The sequence below is a fragment of the Canis lupus genome, chromosome 16, assembly GCF_003254725.2.
Source record: "Canis lupus dingo isolate Sandy chromosome 16, ASM325472v2, whole genome shotgun sequence".
In the NCBI taxonomy this organism is placed as follows: Eukaryota; Metazoa; Chordata; class Mammalia; order Carnivora; family Canidae; genus Canis; species Canis lupus.
The window spans coordinates 25,697,548-25,720,273 of NC_064258.1; the positions used below are offsets into that span (position 1 = coordinate 25,697,548).

Consider the following 22,726-nt stretch of genomic DNA (forward strand, 5'->3'; position numbering starts at 1 on the left):
CCTGACTTTTATCTCACAAATAGGGTAAGATTTTGTTTCCCACATAATGTGGAGGGATTTCAGACACAATAATTTTAAGTGACTTGCAGGACATTTAAAGTCAGGGCTTAAACTGGCATCTTCTGAAACCAACTCTGCCCCTCTTTAATTTAATATTTCATGTTTTTCATACCATATCCCCAGCTGGAGGCTAGAGGCTGGGGATGTTACTTTTTTAGCCCAAGGAATTAACATTCCATAAGAGATAGTAAGATGTATGCTAAATGATGTTAGTGTGTAGGGAGAGAGTTAAATAGGAAGTTCTGCAGGTATGAGGGAAGAATGGGTCTCTCTGTGATGGAAACTACTGAGGAAGCCTTGATAAAGGAGATAGTGTTTGGGTGACCCTTGCATATAGGGAAACTGAGGGAATTCTGGGCAGGCTGAGCCATGTAAGCAAAGACATGTAGGGATGTACTCAATATAGTTGGAGGATAGCTAGAGTTCATTCGCTGGTTTATTTGTTCCAACATATACTCATTCAACAACTTTTTAGCTACTAGATGCCAGGCACTGTGCTGGGGGAGAGATATAAGGAGAGGTAAGAAAGGAGCCTAATCTATCTAGTGAGGGAACTATTGCACTTTAACCTGATATAAAAATGAGACCCAAAGGATCAAATGTTCACTCACTTGCAGTGCTTGCTAGAGTAAGCAGCTAGGAGCTGGAGAGCAGAGAAATTTAGACCTGGGATTTTGAACTACTCTCTTGGCAGGGTCCTTCATGTTCCTGCCTTGAAGAAATCCATTTTCTTGGAGCATATCCTGTTTGAGATGCAGTGCTAGGGGAAAAGACTAGAAAAGTATGTTGAGAATTAGTTGGTAGCAGACCTTAATGTCATGATAAGAAATTTATTTTTCCTTAGAAAAGAGCCCTTGAATGTTTTTGGTGGGAAGACTGACCCAAGATGCTAGTGTAGTATGATGGAAATAGTACCACTTTGAATTTAGCTAGACAAAGATTAAAAAATCAGCTCTCCCACATTCTAAAAGCACCACAAATTGGCAAATTTCATTTTCATGATATGTAAAAATGGGAATTTATTCATTTGTTTGTCCACTCTTTCCTTCATGTATTCATTCATTTTTAAATTTAACTAATATTTAAAAATGATACATTATGTTCTAGAGCTACACTGTCCAATCTAGTAGCTACTAGCTCATGGAGCCAAAGGATGCTTAATATGAGGATAATTTGAAATGAGATGTGCTGTAAGTATTTTACATATATATACCAGATTTCAAAAATATTAGTATGAGAAAAAGAATATGAAATACCCCATTAATAATTTTTATGTTCAATATATGTTGAAAGGAAAAGAATTTGGATATATTGGACTAAATAAAAATATATTTTAAAAAATTAATTTCACAAGTTCTTTTTATTTTTTAATCTGGCTATTAGAAAATTTAAATGTGACCATATTTATGGCTTGAACTATATACTATATGACAGTGCTGTTCTAGATACTGGGCATACAGTACTGAATAATTTAGTGGTAGGAGACAGATAATAAATAAGTGATTTCAAATATCAAAATCATATAATTTTAGAATGCAAAATAGTTTCTGTGAAGACTGTAAAAGAGGGCTGTGCAGTAGAGAGGCACTCAAGCTTGAATAGGAGTGGTGGGGAAAAGAACATAAAAGTGGGTTGAGGGATAGAAGTAGATAGTTTGAGGGTACAGGATTTGTGGATGCATTGGGTTTAGAGGATAAGGGAAAAGAAAAGAGGAATAAATCCCACACTTACCTGGGGAGCATTAGGAAAGCTAAGGGTGATAGAGTTTATGAGGCACCTACTACAATGCTTGACATCTATGTGTCTCAGAAAATGCCAGCTGTACTCATCTATGGGGTCTGAGGGTGTGCCTGGCCATGGTGAATAGGGCTGCTATGAAGGAGATCTCTCTGGCATGGATTCTGTTCCAATTTTAAGACTGCTTTGTCTCTATCCAATCTTCAAAGTGATGTCTCAAACTAGAAATAAAACTTCATTTGGTGGTTTTTGATATGCCCAGTGTTTTCAGACATTTGTCTTCCTGTCTTCCCAACTGCCTCTCATACCATCTTCGTTCTCTCTAGCATGTCTATTTATTTGTAACATTTTTGTCAGCTACTTCTCTTTGTTAGTGGGGTTTATCTAACTTAGGTACTTATCCTCTCTCAGGAGCCCTGCTAATTTCTCCCTTTTGGGGTCTTGTAAGTATGGTTACCATCTGTTTAAATATTTCTTCAGTGACTGAAAAACAAACTGATGCTGCCTTCCAAATACCAAAGGCACATAGCAAAGTCTATATCCCTCCTGAGTAAAAAAATCTCACTTCTCTCTTTCTTTTATTGTCAAAATGACCATTTCCCCCCCGTACTATGGGAACAGAGGATTCAAGTGCAAGTGCATCTCTCTAGTTAATGATGGAAAGCAACACTCATAGCCAGCACAATGTAGACACTGCAGATGTAGGTAATGCACCTTCTCACATGGGCTATCCAGACACCACCCACCTCTCTAGCCAGCAGAACACATCCTTACATGGGCAAATACACACTGTAACATGTCATTGCCACTACATACATATCAGTATTGGGTATGAACTTTATGCCAAATGACATTTGTCTTTTCCTAAGACAGAGCACTACTGTTGGTAAAAGAGCAAAGGAGAGGTTATTTTATGTGGAAAACAGATTTGCGTGACTGAGGTAGAATTGCTTAACAAATGGCCACTTCAAGTCATTCTGTCAACAACTATTTATATCACGCTTATCAAGTTTCCTCTGTGTATCCAGACCTGTGGCAGACAATGGAAATGAAGGGAAGCCTAATTCCCAAATTAATCTTGTCTTTAAGATATTTTTACAGAGGGGTGCCTGGGTGGCTCAGTGGGTTAAGCATCTGCCTTCGGCTCAGGTCTTGATTCCAGGGTCCTGGGATCCAGCCTTGCATCAGGCTCCATGCTCGGCAGGGAGTCTGCTTCTCCCTCTCCCTCCCCTTGTGCTCTCTCTGCCTCTCTCTCTCTCTCTCTCTCTCTCTCTCTCTCTCTCTCGCATGTGCGTGCTCTCTCAAAGAAATAAATCAAATATTTAAAAATAATTTTTAAAAAGATGTTTTTGGAGAGACGATCCTAAAAAAAAAAACACTAGCAAAACAATTAAAAGCTGAGACCTAATCCAAACTTCCAGCACAGATGTTAAGGAGGGAGAGAGGTCAGCAGTGAAGGTGTGGATGAAGTTCACAGCAGTCCTGAAAGGCCTCCTGCATAAAATGGGCCTTGACGTCTAGATGTGATTTGAATAGACTGAGAGAAGAGAGAACAGCATGACCTAAATGGAGTGGAACAGGACATATGGGAGAGACAGTAGCAGAGAAGATGGCTCAGGACCCTGCAGTCAGGCAGAAAGTGTGACTTCTAGGTCTTTGGATCCCAATAAAGTGGGAGAGAAGGGAAATACATCCTTAACTATTCCTGCCTCTTTTCAAAGTTAAATACCAGACTATAAGAAACAACATGCCCAACATTGGAAAAATTTGCATTTATTGGACAATTCGTCTTACTATAGGGTAAGTTTCTGCCTGACTGCAGGGTCCTGAGGAAAGTGTGACTTCTAGGTCTTTGGATCCCAATAAAGTGGGAGAGAAGGGAAATACATCCTTAACTATTCCTGCCTCTTTTCAAAGTTAAATACCAGACTATAAGAAACAACATGCACAACATTGGAAAAATTTGCATTTATTGGACAATTCATCTTACTATAGGGTATGCATTGAGAAGGACAGTTCCTTCTGCCTCTAGCAGGGGGCTACCTTTAGGTGTAGCTCTGTAGCAGCTCCAGGTAGTTCCATTATAGCTGTAAAATGCCTTTGGACAAAATAAACATCAATGACCAGAATTCTACAGATGGCCAGCTCATGCTCAGAAGAGTTCCAAATATTACATGGGAGCCCACATGAACAAAATGATTTTCATTTATTTTTTTTTCCTTTCTCAATGGGTCTGCCTCCAAGCAGAAGGTGCCCAGAAAAGTTAGGCTTCAAGTGTCATTTCTTGAGGCTTTTGAAATAATTTAAATGCATTTCATAGGGTTTTTCTTTTCTATAACAACTTTATTGAGATATAACTCCTATATCCTACAGTTGGCCTATTTAAAGTATACCATTCAAAGGTTTTTAGTATGTTCCCAGGTGTGTAACTATCACCACAATAAAACTAGAGCATCATTATCACTAGAAAGAAGCCCCCTTAGTGTTTGCTCCCCATGTTCCCTAATCTCTCTTTTACTGCTCTCCTACTCCTTGACAATCTCTAATCTACTTTCTGAATTATAGATTTTTTCTACTCTGAAAATTTCATATAAAGGGGATCATACAACGTATGGTCTTTTGTGATTGGCATTTTTCACTTAGCATAGTCTGTTCAAGGTTCATGTGTGTTTTGGCATGTGTTGGTACTCTTTTTTTGCTGATAATATGGCACTGTATGGATTCAGCACATTTTATTTACCCGTTCTTCAGTTGATGGCCATATGAACTGTTTCCACTTCTGGGCTATTATAAAGTATATTGCTATGACTGTTTATGTACAAATTTTTAATTTAAAAAAAATTATTTATGATAGTCACACAGAGAGAGAGAGAGAGGCAGAGACATAGGCAGAGGGAGAAGCAGGCTCCACGCACTGGGAGCCCGACGTGGGACTGGATCCTGGGTCTCCAGGATCGAGCCCTGGGCCAAAGGCAGGCGCCAAACCGCTGCGCCACCCAGGGATCCCTATGTACAAATTTTTATGTGGACGTATATTTTTATTTCTCTCAAATGAAATATATATTCATTTCTCATTTTTCATGGTAGTTATGTTGTATAAAGTCACCAACTCTGAATTAACAAATACTGAGCCATTTGTTCCTAGGAGGAATACAGGGTTAAGTGCCTGTAAATCACTGGTCACAAGACTTTCATCAACTGATCGATACATAAGCTTGTTTTATGTGTGCTTCTGTTTAAAAATGCCTTATTTAATATATTTCTTACAAATGATTGATTACCTGTAGTACTTCTTTATAATAAAACTCTAACTGAGAAGACTAACGTTTTCCTGACTCTAGGTAATATGGTAAATCCCATTGGTTTTTAGCTTTATAACAATGCTGTCAATTATGCTTTTACTATCAGTTATTATCTCGTGCATCCACAAATTTAGCCACTTTTCCATCTTTTTCATAGCTTCATATGGAAAGTAAAGTGTACTATAGATGACACTTTAGCACTTTCTGGAGTGGTTTCATATACACATCAGCAAATTTCCTCTTCCTTGTTCTAGATGTACAGTATTATCAATTAACATGGAACTCACAGCCAACATCACTATTACTCAAGCCTGAATGAAGCTTATTTAACACATGTATTTCTTCTGTAAAGCACATCATGATCTTCTACTTCAGAACACTAGGAAGTACTTCAGCATTACCTTTGGGGGTCATTTTAGGCAGTGAAATCACTAACAAAAAGCACATAATGCAAAATATGTGGCACTAAATAGACCATGAAAAGAACACTTGCTTATAGTATGGGAGGTGAAACAAGAAGGCAGAGCATTGCCTAGTTGAATCTCAGCTGGGATCATGCATATCAGGTGACTCAAAATTTTGCCCCTTTACATATGTCCATGAATGATGACAGAAAGGTCATGGGTATTGATTTGGGGGTTGCACATAAATATTTGCAAGTAGGTAAATTGGAAAATGCATATATATAAGTAACGGAGATTGACTGTAAATAGAAATGGAATTGTTGGGTCATATGGTGACTCTGTGTCTAAACTTTTGAGGAACTGCCAGATGGCTTTCCAGTGTGGCTTCAGCATTTTGCACTCTTGCCAGCAGTGTGTGAGGGTTCCCAATTCTCTACATCCTTGCTAATGCTTTTTATTGCCCATCTTTTTCATTCTTGCCATCCTGGTGGTTGTGAAATGGTGTCTATTTGTGGCTTCATTTGCATTTTCCTGATGGTTAATGATATCAAGTATATTTTTATGTTATTGACCATTTGCAAATCTTCCTTGTAGAAATGTATATTCAAATACTTGGCAAATTTTTTAAAGATTTTATTTATTTATTCATGGGAGACACAGAGAGAGGCAGAGACATAGGCAGAGGGAGAAGCAGGCTCCCTGCAGGGAGCCCAGTGAGGGACTCAATCCCAGGACCCGGGATCATGACCTGAGCTGAAGGCAGATTGAGAAGGCTCAACCACTGAACCACCTTGCTGCCCTACTTTGCAAACTTTTAAATTTGGGTTATTTTCAATTCCTAAGGAGACTTCCATACCATACTTTCAGTAATGGATAGAATGACTAGGCAGATTAATAAGGGAATAGGAGGAATGAGAAAACTTAAAACAACTTGACCTAACAGACACATATAGAACTGTCTAGTTCTCCCTTTAATTCTGTCAGCTTTTGCTTCCTGAATTTTCTAACTACATGTATAATTATATGCATGCATATGTATAATTATCATATCTTCCTGATGGCTCAGCACTTTCATCATTACAGAGTCCCTCTTTATCTTTACTGAAAGTTTTTATTTTAAAGTTGTACTTTGTTTGATTTTAGTTTGACTACACTACAACTTTTTTTGTATGCTGTTTGCCTGATATACCTTTTAATTATTTTTATTTTTATCCATCTGTATCATTGAAGCTAAAGTGTTATCTCCTTGAGACAACATATAGTTTTCCTTTTTTAAAAGATTTTATTTACTTATTCATGAGAGACACAGAAAGACAGAGAGAGAGAGAGAGAGAGAGAGGCAGAGACACAGGCAGAGGGAGAAGCAGGCTCCATGCAGGGAGTCTGATGTGGGACTCAATCCTGGGACTCCAGGATCACGCCCCGGGCCCAAGGCAGGCACTCAACCACTGAGCCACTCAGGGATCCCCCTAGTTTTTCTTTTTATTTAATCTTATCATCACTATATTTTGATTAGATTTTATATTATTTTCAAATATAGTGTTATTGCTACAGTTGGATTTATGTATACCATTTTACTTTTTATTTTACTGTAGGAATAGTGTCTTTTTCCTTTATTTCTTTTTTACTACTTTCTTTTGCATGAAGAAAATATTTTATACTGCAACATTTTAACTCCTTTAGTGACTATTCCCCATATAATTTTAGACTTTTTCTTTAGATGTTGCTTTAGGGCTTGCCATATGTATTTCAATTTATCAGAAATTTATCCTAACTTAATTGTACCTGGATATAGAAATTTTACTCCTATATAGCTGTCTTCTCTATTTCCCCGTTTTGTGCTATTATTTTTTTGCATATTAGATCTATTTATATTATAAACTAAACAATATATTGTTATAATTATTAATCCATATAATTTTAAGATTTATTTATTGATTTGAGAGAGAGAGAATGTATGCATGGGGATGAGGGGCTGAAGGAGAGGAAGAAAATCTCAAGAAGACTCCCCAGTGAGCAGAGAGCCTGATCCCGGTCTCAATACGGTGCTCAATCTCATGACCCTGAGATCATGACCTGAGCTGAAATCAAGAGTCACTTAACTGACTGACCCACCCAGGTGCTCCAGTTAATCTATATAATTTTATAACTTTCAAAGAAGCTGAGAAAAGAAATGTGAGCTGGATATATTTTAGCATTTGTTATATTAACCTTCTTATTTACCCTTTCTAGTTCTCATCATTTGTTCCTGTGGATTTGAGAATTACAGTGGCATTTCCTTACTCCAGGACAGCTTTACTTCCACCTTCCTCTTTAGTGCTGTTATTGTCAAATACATATTTGTATATGTTATTGGCCCAACTATAAAAAACAGATATTTCGCACATCTACTTTTTAATTAGTTAAGAAAAGAAAGAAAAAAATATATATTTATAGTTTTATTTTATGATTACGTATTTGTCTTATGACTTTTTAATTCTTTTCATAAGAATTTAAATTATTTTCTGGTGTCACTTGCCATTAGCCTAAAGAACTTATTTCAGTATTTCACTTTTTAAAAATTTGTAATGTATTTTTTTATTGGAGTTCGATTTGCCAACATATAGTTTAACACCCATGCTCATCCTGTCAAGTGCCCCCCTCAGTGCCCGTCATCCAATCACCCGATCCCTCCGCCCACCTCCCATTCTACTACTGCTTGTTCATTTCCCAGAGTTGAGTCTTTCATGTTTTGTCACCCTCTCTGATTTTTCCCACTTGTTTTCTCTCCTTTCCCCTATAATCGGTTCACTATTTTTTATATTTTCCATATGAGTGAAACCATAGAATGATTATTATTCTCCTATTGACTTACTTTACTCAGCATAGTTCATCCACGTTCCTCCAGTTCCATCCACGTCGAAGCAAATGGTGGGTGTTCGTCATTTCTTTTTGTGTGTGTGTGTGTTCGTCATTTCTAATGGCTGAGTAATGTTCCATTGTATAAATATATACCACATCTTCTTTATCCATTCATCTTTCGATGTACACCAAGGCTCCTTCCACAGTTTGGCTATTGTGAACATTACTGCTATAAACATTGGGGTGTAGGTGTCCCAGTATTTCACTGCATCTATATCTTAGGGGTAAATTCCCAGTAGTGCAACTTCTGGGTCATAGAGTAGCCCTACTTTTAACTCTTTGAGGAATCTCCAGAGTGGATACACCAGTGTCTTCTATGTCACTCACTCTTTCTTCCACTTCATTAACCCTCATTGTTAGGACATCCAGTTTGGATTGCATCTCATTTAATTGATTTTTAATTTCAGCCTGATTAGATCTAAATTCTTTAGTCATGAAGTCTCTTGATTCCTTTATGCTTTTTTCCAGAGCCCCCAGTAGCTTTAGAATTGTGCTCCTGAATTGGCTTTCTGACAGTGAATTGTAATCCAAATTCTGTAACTCTGTGGCAGAGAGTACTGTTTCTGATTCTTTCTTTTGTGGTGAGTTCTTCCATCCAGTCATTTTGCTCAGTGCAGAGTGGCTGTTTGAGCCGGCTGAGTCAAGAATATCAACCACGACCTAACTAAATTTAGCCCTAGATGATTCTGATGAGATCAGAGACCAGAAAATGAAAACAAAGATCAGAACAAAATAAAACAAAAGGACCACTAAAGTGAAAAACAAATTTTTAAACAAAGTAATAAAAAATAAAAGGCCAAGAATCCCAAAGAAGAAAAAAAAAAAGAGAAAAAAGCAAAAGTAAAGAGGAAACAAAGAAAAAAAGAGAGAAGAAAAAAGGGGGGGACTGGGAGATGGTGATGGTGAAGAAGTGTTGTCTGAAGGAGAATGTAATCTACCTGTGGGGTCTTAGCGGGTGATCCTCTTGGTTCTGAGTGTATTAAGTCGTATGTAAAAGATGCTCAGTCCCAAATTTATATAAACCAGCAATACTTGTAGAGAGCCCCAACATTGACCACCAAAACATAAATGAGATAAAAAAGGGGGGCAGAATGTGAATGAAGAGAGAATATAATCTCATAGAATGAACCAGCACAGCATTCCACTTGGTTCTGGGTGTATGCTGGACATGTTTTAGGAGGTATTAACTTCCGCTATTGTAGAACAAAATGAGGCAGAGAAAACAAAAAACATAAAACAAAACAGAACAAAACATATCTTGTATATCTCCCACAATTAAATTGGAATTGGAAAATATATCTAAGACATGTAATTGTAGAAATATGAAAGTCAAAAAGGAAGAAACTTAAAATGAAGAGGTGGTAAAATATTGTATTTAAGATGGGAAAAGAGAAAAAATATTGGAAAACTTTAATCTGATATAAAAACAAGTTGTACTGGAAGAAAGGAGAAAAAGGGGGGTACCTTCTAGTTCTATATAGCATAAATCTGTATATTTATAGTGTATAAAGTATATAGTATATAAAGTATATAAAGCTTTCCCCTGGAGCTTTCCAGCACTGCTTGGTCAAGAACTTGCTCTTCCCCTGTCCTTCCAGCTGGTCTTCCGGGGGGAGGGGTCTGCTGTGCTGATTCTCAGGTGTGTGCACCTTGCAGAGCTGCCCCACCCCCCTGCCGGGTGCCGGGCTTAGTAGGAGCTGTTTATCCTGTGAGGCCCCTGTTCCCTGGCGGTCCTGCCTCTCCCAGGCACAGGGTGACACAAGGAGGAACAAACCCACTGGCAGCGGCTAGCTCTCTAGCCCTGGAGTCAGCTCCCCATAGTAACTAACACAGTCTCCCCCATCCACACTGGCCTAGATGCTCCTGGGGTGGCAGGGGCGCTGACCTACACAGCTGGGAGCGCCCGGCAGCAGGAGAGTCCTCACTGTCCTGTGCCCTCCCTGCCTCCGCCTGTCTTCAGGGGAGTGTAGGATCATGGGCTGTCTACATGTAGCACCCTGTGATCCGGGGCCTGTTGGAATCGTGCTCTGGGGCGTGGCTCCCGAAGGCAGCAAGGTGCAGCCCTCTCCGCCCGGAGCCCCTCCCCGAGCTTCTCCCCTAGGCCCCGCCGGGTGTGCCCCAGCCCTTTACCACGCTTGGCCTGTGGTCTGTGGTGCCCTCTCCCCCTGGGCGCACCTCCTCTGTTAATGACCCCAGGAGACTGGAGGCTCCACTGCCCCTCCTGCGGTTCTGCCCGATTTCCCTGCTGCGGTTCTGCCCGATTTCACCTTTCCATCTGGGAAGAATCCGGTGCAGATTTTTAAAGTTCCTGCTTCTCCGGGACTGGGCTTTTCCTGCCCGGAGGCTTTAGCCTCGGCCCTTAGCCCAGCTCCTCACGGTGCCCCTCCGCCACTTGATTCTTTTTTATTTTATTTTTCCCCCCTTTCCTACCTTGTTAGAAGCGAAACCCTTCTCTGTAGAGTTCCAGCTGTTCTCTCTTTAAATCTCAGGTCGGATTGGTAGGTTTTCAGGATGATTTGAAAGTTATCTAGGTGAGTTGATGAGACCAGGTCTCAGTATTTCTCTTAAAATAGATCTGTTGGTAACAAATTCTCCTCCTCCTCCTCCTCCTTCTTCTTTTCTTCTTCTTTTTTAAATCTCAATGTCTTTATTTCACCTTAGTTTTTGAAAGATAGTTTGGATATAAGATTTTTATTTGATGGATTTCTTTTTCTTTCAGCACTATGGGTGTGTTTTCTGACTTCTGGCCTGCATTGTTTCTGATAAGAAATTAGCTGTTATTCTTACTGTGGTTCCTTTGTATATGATGAGCTCTTTTACTCTGCTGCTTCCACATTTTCCCTTTGTTTTGGATTTCAATATTTTAATGTGATGTATTTGAGTGTACAACATTTTGTACTTCTCCTACTTGAATTTTGTTGAACTTCTTTAATGCATAGATGGATATTTTTCTTCAAATTTGGGAGGTTTTCAGTCATTATTTCTATGAATTTTTTTATCCTGTTCTTTTATCTTTCTCTTTGGTATTACTCTTTTATGCATATATTTGCATACTTAATAGTGTCCCACATTTCTTGCAGGAACTGTTCAATTTTTTAAATTATTTTTTTCTCCTCTTGGAGAGAAAATAAATAATATTTATTTTATAATATTAATAATCTCTATTGATATATCTTCAAGTTTCCAATTCTTTCTTCTACAAGTTCACATCTGTTACAGAACTCTAGTCAGTTTTTCATTTTAGTTATTATACTTTTTAACTCCAGAATTTCCGTCTGACTTTTGCTGTAATTTCTAATTTTTTTGATAACATATTGTCATCATGCATTCTCTTCTTTAAGTATGATTTCCTTTAATTTTTTGAACACATTTTTAATTGTTTGAAATTTTGAAGTTGCTTTGAAGTCTTTGCCAGTTAAATTTAACATCTGAGCCCTTTCTGTTGTTGTTTTCCTGTGCATAGGTTATATTTTGCTGAATTCTTTGCATGTTTTATAATTGTTGCTGGTGAGAACTGAATATTTTAGTTAATATATTGTAGTGATGCTGGATACAGATTACTCCATGCTCCAGGACTTGTTTTTGTTGTTGTTGCATATTTATTTATCCAATGTCTTGGCTACTTTATGTCTAAGACTATTTTAATAGTGTCTATTTTCCCATGATATGCAGCCACTAATGTCCCTGCTCAGAGGCTCAGCCATAGGAATGAGACAGTCACTATAGGATTGCAGTGATTTGTATAAGACTCTTTGTCTCTTTCTCTGATCTCTGGTAAACTGCCTGCCACTACTGGAATCATACTCATCGTTCAGGCTCTGCTAATTGCTGGATAATTGCTCTATTGTTTTTGTCAATGCCTTGGTGTATAAATGCTGCACAGTGTGATCTAATTAAATTTTGTACTCTTTGTAAGGCTAGTTTTTGAGTGAAGTCTTTGAAGCTTTTTCTGACTCTAGGAATTGCTGGTTCTGAGCTATTGCTTTCTCTGGTTCTCTCTGCTAAGCTAGCTGGCCCATGGTTTAGGTCATTGTTCTAATGGAGCAATCAGCTTTCTCTTAATTGCTTACCACTAAAATCTCCATTGCTTTTGAGAGCAACTTTATGCTTAAACCTTTCAATACCCTATTTCAAATGAAGTCAGTTCCTTTGGAGTGAGTTTAGGAGCTTTCTGTTTATATGGATTCCTTCTTCCCCATCTGTTCTTATGGAAAAATTTCTGAGCCACTGCTTCAGAGTAGGGAATAGGGGCAGTGGCTTGCTTCTCCTAGAATGACAACCCTGCTTTATTAGCTAGATAGAAATGGCAGGTTTTGATCTTCTCAGTTTTTCTCTCCTGGCATAGAACCCCTGTCCTACAAGCAAGCTGGGACAAGCCAATATTCTTTGCTGTGCCTAGGATAGAGCTTCTGTCCTATGGATGAGTATGGGTAGGGGAGGAGAATATCTAATCTCTTGGCTAAATTGCCAGGAATTTATCTTCTGTATCTTGGAGCCAAAGGGGTATTAATGTTGGTGGTCTGACTTTCCTAATATCCCCTAACTGGGAGCTGATGAGAGAGGGAGCTCTATTTTCTTGACCATACCCAATCAAAATGGTACTTCTATCATGCTTACCTGGAGGAAGGGAAAGGGTTATCTCTAAAGTGCCATAGATTCTTGCTATTCTTACTGGGAGTTAATATATTTTTTTGAATAAATACTTGTTAATTTCCTATTTGCTCTTAGTATAATTTTAAGAGACTTTAAATAATTTTTTTTTTTTTAATAATCTTTAGCACTTATGGTTGTTTTGCTGGGAGTAATTGTATGGAATTTCTCACTCTGACATTCTGGAAGTGAAAATCCCTCTCTTAGGCTTTTTGTATGCACCTGACAGAGAATAAAGGCAGTTATCTGAATTTAGTAAAAAAAAATACTTATAAAATATGAAAAGGACTTTCAGGACTTGATTTCTGGCTAGAGTCAGCCAGCCTTTTCCACCTTGATTGAATTCTTCTGAAAACTTCTTACCTTTGAAAAATGCTTTGACTGTGCTGCCTTAGGATACTCCACACATTTTTTTTTTCTTTCAGCAGTGTGGACATTACATTGAAAAAGTCTGAATTTTTGCCTCCAGTTTGAAACCCATAATTTAGGACAATCTTAGACTCCTCTTCATTTATTTGATATCTTGGAGCCATTCTAAATTTGTTAAGCCAGAAACTTTATTTTTTTTTTTTTAAGCCAGAAACTTTAAATGTATTCATTGAGGTCAGTTAATCAAACTTTATGGAATTTCTGCCCTGAGCCATATATCAACATTGCTCTGGGTGCAGTGGGAGACTCCAGTAAAGATGATATGATCTGTAGATGTAAAAAAAAAACATTAGTTTGGGATGTAGAATAGCTAAGAGTACACAATTAAATTCTAACACTTTACAGGTACTTGGACAGTATTGAGATTCTTCCTGGGTGGTTGTAGCTCCACCAGGGTCATTAGAATAGTCTGAGTTGGTGGTATTTACAATATGAGTTACAGTGACTCCTTTAGTAAAATATCCAATAAACATATCCTGCTGGCTTCAACGGCTGCCTAACTTGTCAGGACACTACTACAGTTTCTCTATTGCCAGAGACTTAACCTTTCTTGATCCCTCTTCTACAACTATGGCATAGCTATATCCTATGATATTTTCTTGCCTAACCATTGGTTCTTTGATTATCCTTTGATTCTTCTATATGATTATGTGAATGAGATTCTCTAGGAGACAGAAAGCTAGGAATATATATTAAAACTATGATGAAACTAGCATGAATTTTAGGACAATGTTCCCCTACTTGAACCTTATAAACCCAATTTATAAAGTTAGTTTATAAATTGCTGATACCTCTGATTCTTTTCCTGGCCATTGTCCTGTCAGTCTGAAATAATTTAGCTGACAACTAGGTGTCCTTGCATTATCTGTCTCCTCTTTTGATTTTCACATTATGTGAATTACTAACCCCACAAACCAACCCTCAGCCCTACTCATTCAGTAAACATCTATAGTGCCCCTGGTGTTACAGGCATTGTACCAGGTTCTTTGACTTCAATACCAATGAGATGATCTCCTTAATCTTAAAGGAGTTTTGTAGGCTTGTGAGGGGACCAAACATGAAAACAGACACATATAATAATTCAGTGTTCCATTATAAAAGAAGTATGCAGGACATATAGAGGACCTAAGGTCAATGCTCGGTTTTGTAGGAGGCAGAAAAAGCTTCATCTCAAGGAAATTATGATTAAACTACATCTTGAAGCAGATTCTAGAAAGACTGATTAGATAAGTGGTAAGGAAGGCATGAGAAAGGCTTAGAGATGAAAATCCACACAAATAGGCTTACTTTACGTAATTTTTTTTTTAATTTTTTTTTAAATTTTATTTATTTATTTATGATAGTCACATAGAGAGAGAGAGAGAGGCAGAGACACAGGCAGAGGGAGAAGCAGGCTCCATGCACCGGAAGCCCGATGTGGGACTCGATCCCGGGTCTCCAGGATCGTGCCCTGGGCCAAAGGCAGGCGCCAAACCGCTGCGCCACCCAGGGATCCCACTTTACATAATTTTTTAAAACAATTGTTATGATTGGGAGAATGTGAGTCTAATAGGAGACTATGATTTCTTGATTATGCTATTTTCCTTTTATTTTCTGAGTCCCCTCTCCAATTCTCCTGCTCTCAACCTCCTTAGTAACAGAGAAGAAAGTCATAGTCATCTAACACAGCATCTAACATATTTGGCAGGTCCTTAAAAATGTGTTGAATGAATGAGTATAATGAATCAATTGATCATTATCCAGTTTAAAGTGCAGTACTTTGCCCTAGAAACTATTTCTGAGTGTTCTTCATATACTGATACCAGCCCCTGTGTCTCTGTAGAAATGTCTACATCTTAGAGCTCCATGGAGAAAGGCCAAGTTTGGCAGGCACTTTTGTAACCCCCTGATTTGTAATGTCCTGACATCCCTGGGCTCTAAATCCCTCCATGGGTTCTGTGACATCTCCTGGGTTTGTTTGGGGAAGTAGGTGAAGAAAAACCAACTCTTCCCTGTATTGCTTGGTCTAGTTAGTTTCCATAGTATACAGCACAAAGGTGTGAAAGTGTTAGTGATTTTTCTGTTTGTTTGGGTATTTTTACTGAGAGTAAGGGAACACTCAAAGTAACTCAAAGCTTTAAATGTCATCAGTAAGGATGACTCAGTAGACATAGCCTCATGCCTTAACGAGGTGTCCTGCCGTAAATATTTATCTCTGTCCCGGAAAGGACCTTTGGAGGAGCTCCTCTTCTCTATATAGGACCCATTTCCTCTCAATGACCCAACCCCTAGCACTACATTTCTTCCAATCTTATCCATTAACTGTGATAAAGGGGTCAGGGAGACACACTAACATTTAATAATTTAAGGTCAAGAGAATAAATGGCAGTAGGTGCCCCCCACCCAACAACAGTCCTTTCAGAGATGAACACTAATTATGAGAGATATTAGAGATGAATGCCTTAAGGAGAAAGGAGTTACTTTTCTAACTGCCACATAATTTGCAAGGCAACATTCTCTCCAGCAGTCTGGACATCTTGTTATTCTGCAGAAAATATATAATTCTCTTTTTCCATCCTATCCCCACCTTCATCCTTCTGTTAATGCCATTTTAAATTGTACTGCACTCTTCGGGCCTGCTTGGAATAAGAGAAGGGGCTATTAGGGGGCCAGGTCCTCATTCAACACTGCTGTTTAACAGAAAGATGCTTTGCTCTTGCTATCCCATTAAGGAATAGATTATTAACTCCTTATCTGAGAGTCTGCTTTGCCCTCAATTTCTAACTAGGCAGGAGGGGAGCCCATGGATTAATTTTCCCTTTTTATAATATAGGTAATTGATGATCTTTGTGCACAATAGCCAGGTCGCATGATCTAACAAAGGATTTATTTTTGTTTTCTGATTCATGATTCATTTTCATTGTCTTACAAAAGAATCAAAATCAATCTGGATTTAAATATTTTATGCTGTGTTTAACTAATCACCTTTCCCAAAGAAAAGGAAATTATACAAACTCTCTTGGAAAATTCTACTAGCATGGTCATCATAGCTTGATGGCATATACTCCAGTTAATTATGAAAAATGTTCAACTCTTTAAAGAAATCTTAAAAAAAAGAAAATCTTGAACATGCGGCCATGTATCCCAGTGAGGCTAAAATTGGTGGAAGATAGAGCTGAATGCTAAATGATAATTTCTGCTAAATAATTCAGGCCATCTGAACTCTGATATTTTAGTTACTTTAATGAGTCTAATGGGTGCAATTAGAGACTGTTCCCCTCATGGTGCCAGACACAATGTGCTCTCACCTAATCATGGGAACTGTTTTTCTCTGGGTAACTCGTACCTGCACATGTGTCCTATATTTTCTGTTTCTGGCAGTAGTAACCACTAAATAAGTGTAGATTGAAGTCAGTAACTGAAAATGTTTTGATGATGATTATCATGAAGAAAAAAAAAAGGTTGCAGAGCAAAAACTAGACATTTCAGTGAGAAAGTCTGCCGTAAATCTCATTTGCAACAGAATAGAATGGGGAAAAATAGGACTTGGGGTTCTCTCTAATGTTATTACTTTTTCTTTCTTCCTTGCAGGGAAATGACGCTGATATGGTGGATAAGAATAAGTGCTGTACACTCTGTAACATGTCCTTTACCTCGGCAGTGGTGGCGGACTCACATTATCAAGGCAAAATCCATGCCAAAAGGTTAAAACTGTTGCTAGGAGAGAAAACACCACTAAAGACCACAGGTATGTGTATGAACAATGATCCCAGGAGACACTGAAGTCCAGGCACTGTGCCTGTCCCGTTAATTGTGCTCCCTCTTTAGAAGAGGCTGCCTGAATAGAGTCTAAACATTGATGCCTTTCGAAACCTAAAGGGATGGACAGGTAGCCTAGCAGACCTTGCCGTTGTACGACTATTAAATATAATTGCAGGTGCTCATTCTCTAACTCTGGCTCCTTCAGATTAGTAATTCAGCAGCTGGCATCTTCTGCAAGGCTCTTTGCATCCCGCAAGATGTTGCCTATCATATTTATTGTATATTATATAAAATACCATGCCTATTATATAACAAATGCTCTTCTTCCTTAGCTTCAGTGTGTAATCCATGTGGGTAATGGGTGGTGTGTTGTGTCCAGTGGGTGGATTCACTACCTGTATCTGTATAATGCAGGTTATCATCCTGTCCTTATGTTGGTGAGGATGGGGACATGGAAAACTGTGGTCTTTAAAAACACTTCCCTTTGCAGATGGTTAAAGTGTTTTTTATTTTTTTTCCCCTGAGGTGACAATTCCTGTTGTTATCTATAATTCAAGCCCGTTAACTTTCACAACAAGAAGTTTAAATATTGATAAAAGATCGTGTGACCCTGTAATTGCTTAACTAAAATAATTCTTTATAAGTCTATCAAATTATGAAACTAAAATACTGTTATAATTGAATCAAGTTAGATTATTTGGACAAGGTTTAAATTGTGGTAAAGATGCTCTGAGGCTGGGTTATAATCCCAAGAAGTTGGGAGTATATTTCATGATGTCTATTCTTCCAATGCAATTAAAATTTAGCAGTTCATTTTATCTTTCCGTCTAATGAATAGTGCATAAATTGTGGGCGTAATTATTTTTAAATGGTATTTTGGAGATTGGAGAAAGCCTAAAACAATACTTGGCTTTTATTCTCACCAGTGTTTTCCTTAAGAAAAATATCTTCTTTCACCTAGAGAATAGCAAGGAATCTTTTCACTATATTTTTCTACTTAGTTTAACTAAAGGGTATTGTTTTTGTAAAGGTGGCTATGACATTCAGATGTAGGACGGGGTTGCAAAACACTTGAAATCTAGAGCCAAGCTCAGATTGTTCCTGGGCATACTCCTTGTGCTAGCATTTTATAAGCAGCCACTCGGTTGAAACTCCTGACTTTTGTTCTCTAAAAGATTGGATATTCACCTTGTAACCTACTCCCCGACAAATTTCTTAAAATAGACACCTCAAAGAAACAGTCACTGGAAAATTTTTACCTGTTTTCCACGAGTGAGTAACTAGCCCATTTGTTCTTTCTGCCTAAGCAGAGAATTGCTGTTAAATTTAATTTTGGAGATAGTGATGGAAGAGGAGAAGCTGTATCTTTGTTTATCACGTCAATTACCAAAAGGGAGAGTTATTATTTCTGTAAAAAAAATCACCACATGGCACAAATGGTTCTTTCTGAATTTAAATGCATCCTCCAGATAACCAAGCACCAGTTTGTTTTCCTGAATTCAAATACCCTCTGAGCTGGTGAATATAACTTGGGGGTAATTTGTCAGTTCCCATCAATATATTTCAAAGGTGAGACCAAGAGCACTTAAACTGCAACCTTTACTTAATGACTTTGTCTTGGTGTCCACAGAGCTGGCCCAGTCCTCAGTGTGACCAGAATCAGGTTGCCAGTTAGGCCAGAAGGGGATGGGGGTGGGGTGGGAGGTAAGTAGCTCTATCAGCCTGTAGCTTGGGCTGGGGAAACAGATTTCAATTGCTTTATGCCAGCATCTCCTTTCCTCATATAACTCATGGTGCCCAGCCTGCACATCCCCCTTCTGTTCCTTAGGCTTTCATCTGTTTCATCTAAAGCTGCTTGGAGCAGAAGGGGTCTTGGAAGATGGCAATACCAGACAGAATTAGAGGGTCTGAGAACTAAATTGATCCCTGGGCTTGGGTTAGTATCAACTCAGCTTCTGGCAGGGAGCCAAGGAAGTAGTGTGTCCTGCTAGAGCCAGGTGAGTCATTAGGTATAAGTATAAGCAGAGGGTAGTCATTGGGAGGTGTGGCATAGGATAAGAGTTGAGGGCTTTAATAGAAGAGTGGAACCCAGCCATGGAGAGTCTGGGGACAGTGATCCTGCAGAGACTCAGGCCAGGTACTGGCATTGGGAAAGTCTGGAAGGTGGTAGGAGGGCCCTAGCTGTAGGCTAGTGTAAGTAAAGGCTGTTATGAGTGTGGCAGGGCACCATCATTTAAGACAGGAATACTGGACTAGAAGTCAAGCGTAAGGAACAAATCAGGAACCTACTTTGCAGAGTGAGGATATAGGTTGAAGCTTGGTCTCAGACAAATTCATATACTTTACGTAAGGAGCAAGAGGCACCAGAAAAGAATACCTAGGCCGTGGGCTTCCTGAGCTGCTAAGTTCAGTCCTTCCAGCTCCCTAAAGAGTCAAGATAGCCTGCCATACTTTCGTGCTGCCTGAGGCCAAGCACAATGGATGTTCTTGAAGGATTTTACCTTCTAAGCTGTGGCTGCCCTATGCATGTCTAGGAATGGCTCTGCCTAACCAACCAGGTTGGCATGAAATTATTTCTATAAAGAAAACAAAAGGAAAAGAAAAAGAACATATAAAACCCAACCACCTGAACTGGGAAGCAAGTCCCCTGTTCAGGTATGCTGTGTAAGCTACCCCTCCAAGAATAACAGGCTGTTGAACTGTAGTGATTTCTGGGTAGGGATAATTGAAGTACGACTCAGTGACTCCCCCAGCTACTCCATCAGATGAGGGTGAGCAGTTGGTGTCTGTGAATCATTACCTTTCTGCCTACTCAAGATGTGCTTTGATCAAGCATCAACTGGATAGCTTGCAGAATTATCAATTATTGCAGTTTGGGTTGTCTTCTCCAGATGGGAGCATGTTTACTAGAATTTCTGAAATGCTTGACAGAGCTACTGGGGCAAATAACAGCTCTCATTCTTGTTGGTCAGTGTGCTTCTGGATCTCTTCTCCTTCATGCTGTTCTAGATCCTGCTGGAAGATGAAAGCTTGAGGAGAATTCTAGATCCACATGTTCTTTCAGGGTCAGCAGACCTCACATGGAGGACATGCCCAGGTCAGAGGTGGCCATAATCAGGTAGTTTGCCACACTGTGAGAAGGATGTAGAGGAGGCATCGATCAGAGGCCTGAATAGTGAAGGGCATGACAATCCTCTCACTAGAGGGAGAATAAAGGAAGCCAGATTGGTTTAGCATGGAAAAGAGATTGCTCAGGGGCAAATCTTTGGTTTCAAATTTTTTTAACTTAATTAATTTATTTTTGTTCTTTTTTTAAAAATCTAAATTCAATTTGCTAACATATACTGTAACACCTAGTGCTCATCCCATCAAGTGCCCTCATCAGTGCCTGTCACCCAGTCACCCCATCCCCCAACCTCCTCCCCTTCTGCAACCCTTTGTTTATTTCCCAGGGTTAGGAGTCTCTCCTGGTTTGTCACCTTCACTAATTTTTCCCACTCAGTTCCCCTCCTTTCCCTCATAGTCCCTTTCACTATTTCTTATATTCCGCATATAGCAGATCTTTGGAAGGCTGTTATGGCAAAAAAGAGATTCATGGTGTGTGTGTCTGTGTGCGTGTGAGTATGAGAGAGTATGTAGAAATATGTGAATGTATGTGAGTGGGAGTGTGAGAATAGGTGAGAGTGTGTGCATTTGTGTGCGTGTGTGAATGTGAGAGAACATTGTGAGAAAATATGAGAGTGTGTGCGTGTGGGTATGAGAATATGTGAGTATATGAGTGTATGTGTGTAATAAAGTGTGTGAGAATATGTGAGTGTGTGAGGCAATATGTGTGTATATGTGTCTCAGGGAAAGTGTGAGAATGTGTGAGTGTGCACGAATATGTGAGAGTGTATGTGTGTGCATGTGAATGCACGAGAGCATTATGAGAATATGTGAGAGTGTGTGTGTGCCTGGGTGTCAGTGTGAGAATATGTATGTGTGTACGCATATTTGACTGTTGAGAATGTGTGTGAGAGAATATGTGAGAATATGTGTGTATAAGTGTATGTGTGTGAGAATGTGTGAGCATATGTAACAGTGTATATGCATGTGTGAGTATGAGTGTGTGTGAGGGGGTGTGTGAGTGTGCACTTGGATGCAACAGTTGTACCCAGTGGATAGAAAATTAAGGCATTAGATCTGAACTCAAGATAAGAAAAAGATGACCAAGTTCCAGAGAGATTAGATTTCTGTGATGAGGCCACAAGGCAAGCCAACCCACTGGCTCCCGATGCCGGAGAGGGCGGTCCCTGCCCAGTTGTGCTGGTGAGCCGCCCTGGAGCAGCAGGCCCCAGAGCTGACAGCAGGCTCTCGGGGTGTGTGGCTGGTGGGGCGCAGGGGCTGTTGAAACGGAAGCTGGCTGGCACTTGGCAAGGACATCAGCCTAGATGACATTTAGAGTCCTTCCATCCCAATTCTCAGCCCCTTGCTACCTGCAGCTTTGACCCACTGACATGACAGGCAGTAAGAATGCTGGCCTGGGAGTCACAAGACAGGAGCCCAGGCCCCAGCTTGGCCTAAGGTGCTCTGTGATCTTTGGCAGGGTTATCCTTTCCAACCTCACCTTTCTCGTCTGTCATTTAATTCCTTTCTTTTTAAAAGATTTTATTTATTTATTTGAGAGAGAAAATGAGAGCAAGCAAGCACAAGGGGGCAGGTAGGGGCAGAGAGAGAAGTAGACCCCCTGCCTACTAGGGAGCCCGACATGGGGCTGGATCCCAGGACCCTGGGATCATGACCTGAGTTGGAGGCAGATGCCCAACCCACTGACCACCCAGGCACCCCTGTCATTTGATTGTAACACTGGATGCTTTTATCTCACTGGCCCTTTTATGGAGGAAACAATAGATTTTCAAAGTTTTGGAAATTAGAAGTTCATGCACAGGTGAGCATGTGGTAAATAAGTTGATTGGTGGTGGGGAGGGGAGGCCTAACTCCTTTCTAGCAAAGACTCTGACTTCCTGGTTAACATGAGGTTGTTCAAATACTACCTTAGGAACAGCACAAAGTGACACCGTGTGTGTCTCCTTGGAGACAAGCCTTTCTGGGATGAGTTCCATGAGCTAAGGCAGGGCCTGGCACCAGCGCTGCCCACTGGAGTGAAGCAGGGCTGGTGGGGGTGGGGAGGCAGGGGATGGCCACGGAGCAGAGGAGACAAAGGGCTCTGGGCATGGAGGGGACCTGACAGGGGGAGAGAGACGCCGTCACTATGCTGGGGGCAGTACCTTGGCTCTGAAACTGGTAACTGGCAAGTAGATGCAGTAGTAAATCATTTTCCAGACTAGAACTCAAGATGTCTAGAGGATAAAAGAAGGCCCCGGACACCCAAATGAGGGCCCACAGAGGGTGTGAATCTCAGGAATGTGGAAGAAGCTCTGATAGAGTAGAAACACCAAGTGATAAAGGGCTAGGAGCTGGTGCCGAACCTCAGAGGTCAAGCGCCGCTGCTGCTCTAATTCT

The 22,726-nt window shown here is 39.8% G+C and overlaps 1 protein-coding gene across 8 annotated transcripts in view; it reads left to right on the forward strand.

Annotated features, from left to right (window-relative positions):
* ZMAT4 (zinc finger matrin-type 4) overlaps positions 1 to 22,726 on the forward strand; it is a 356,108-nt gene that overhangs the window by 165,666 nt on the left and 167,716 nt on the right. For all 8 annotated transcript variants that reach the window (XM_025438880.3, XM_025438812.3, XM_025438949.3 and 5 more), the window contains one exon: positions 17,054 to 17,210. In XM_025438880.3, the coding sequence (XP_025294665.1) occupies positions 17,054 to 17,210 (157 nt within the window). The remainder of the gene's footprint in view (positions 1 to 17,053; positions 17,211 to 22,726) is intronic.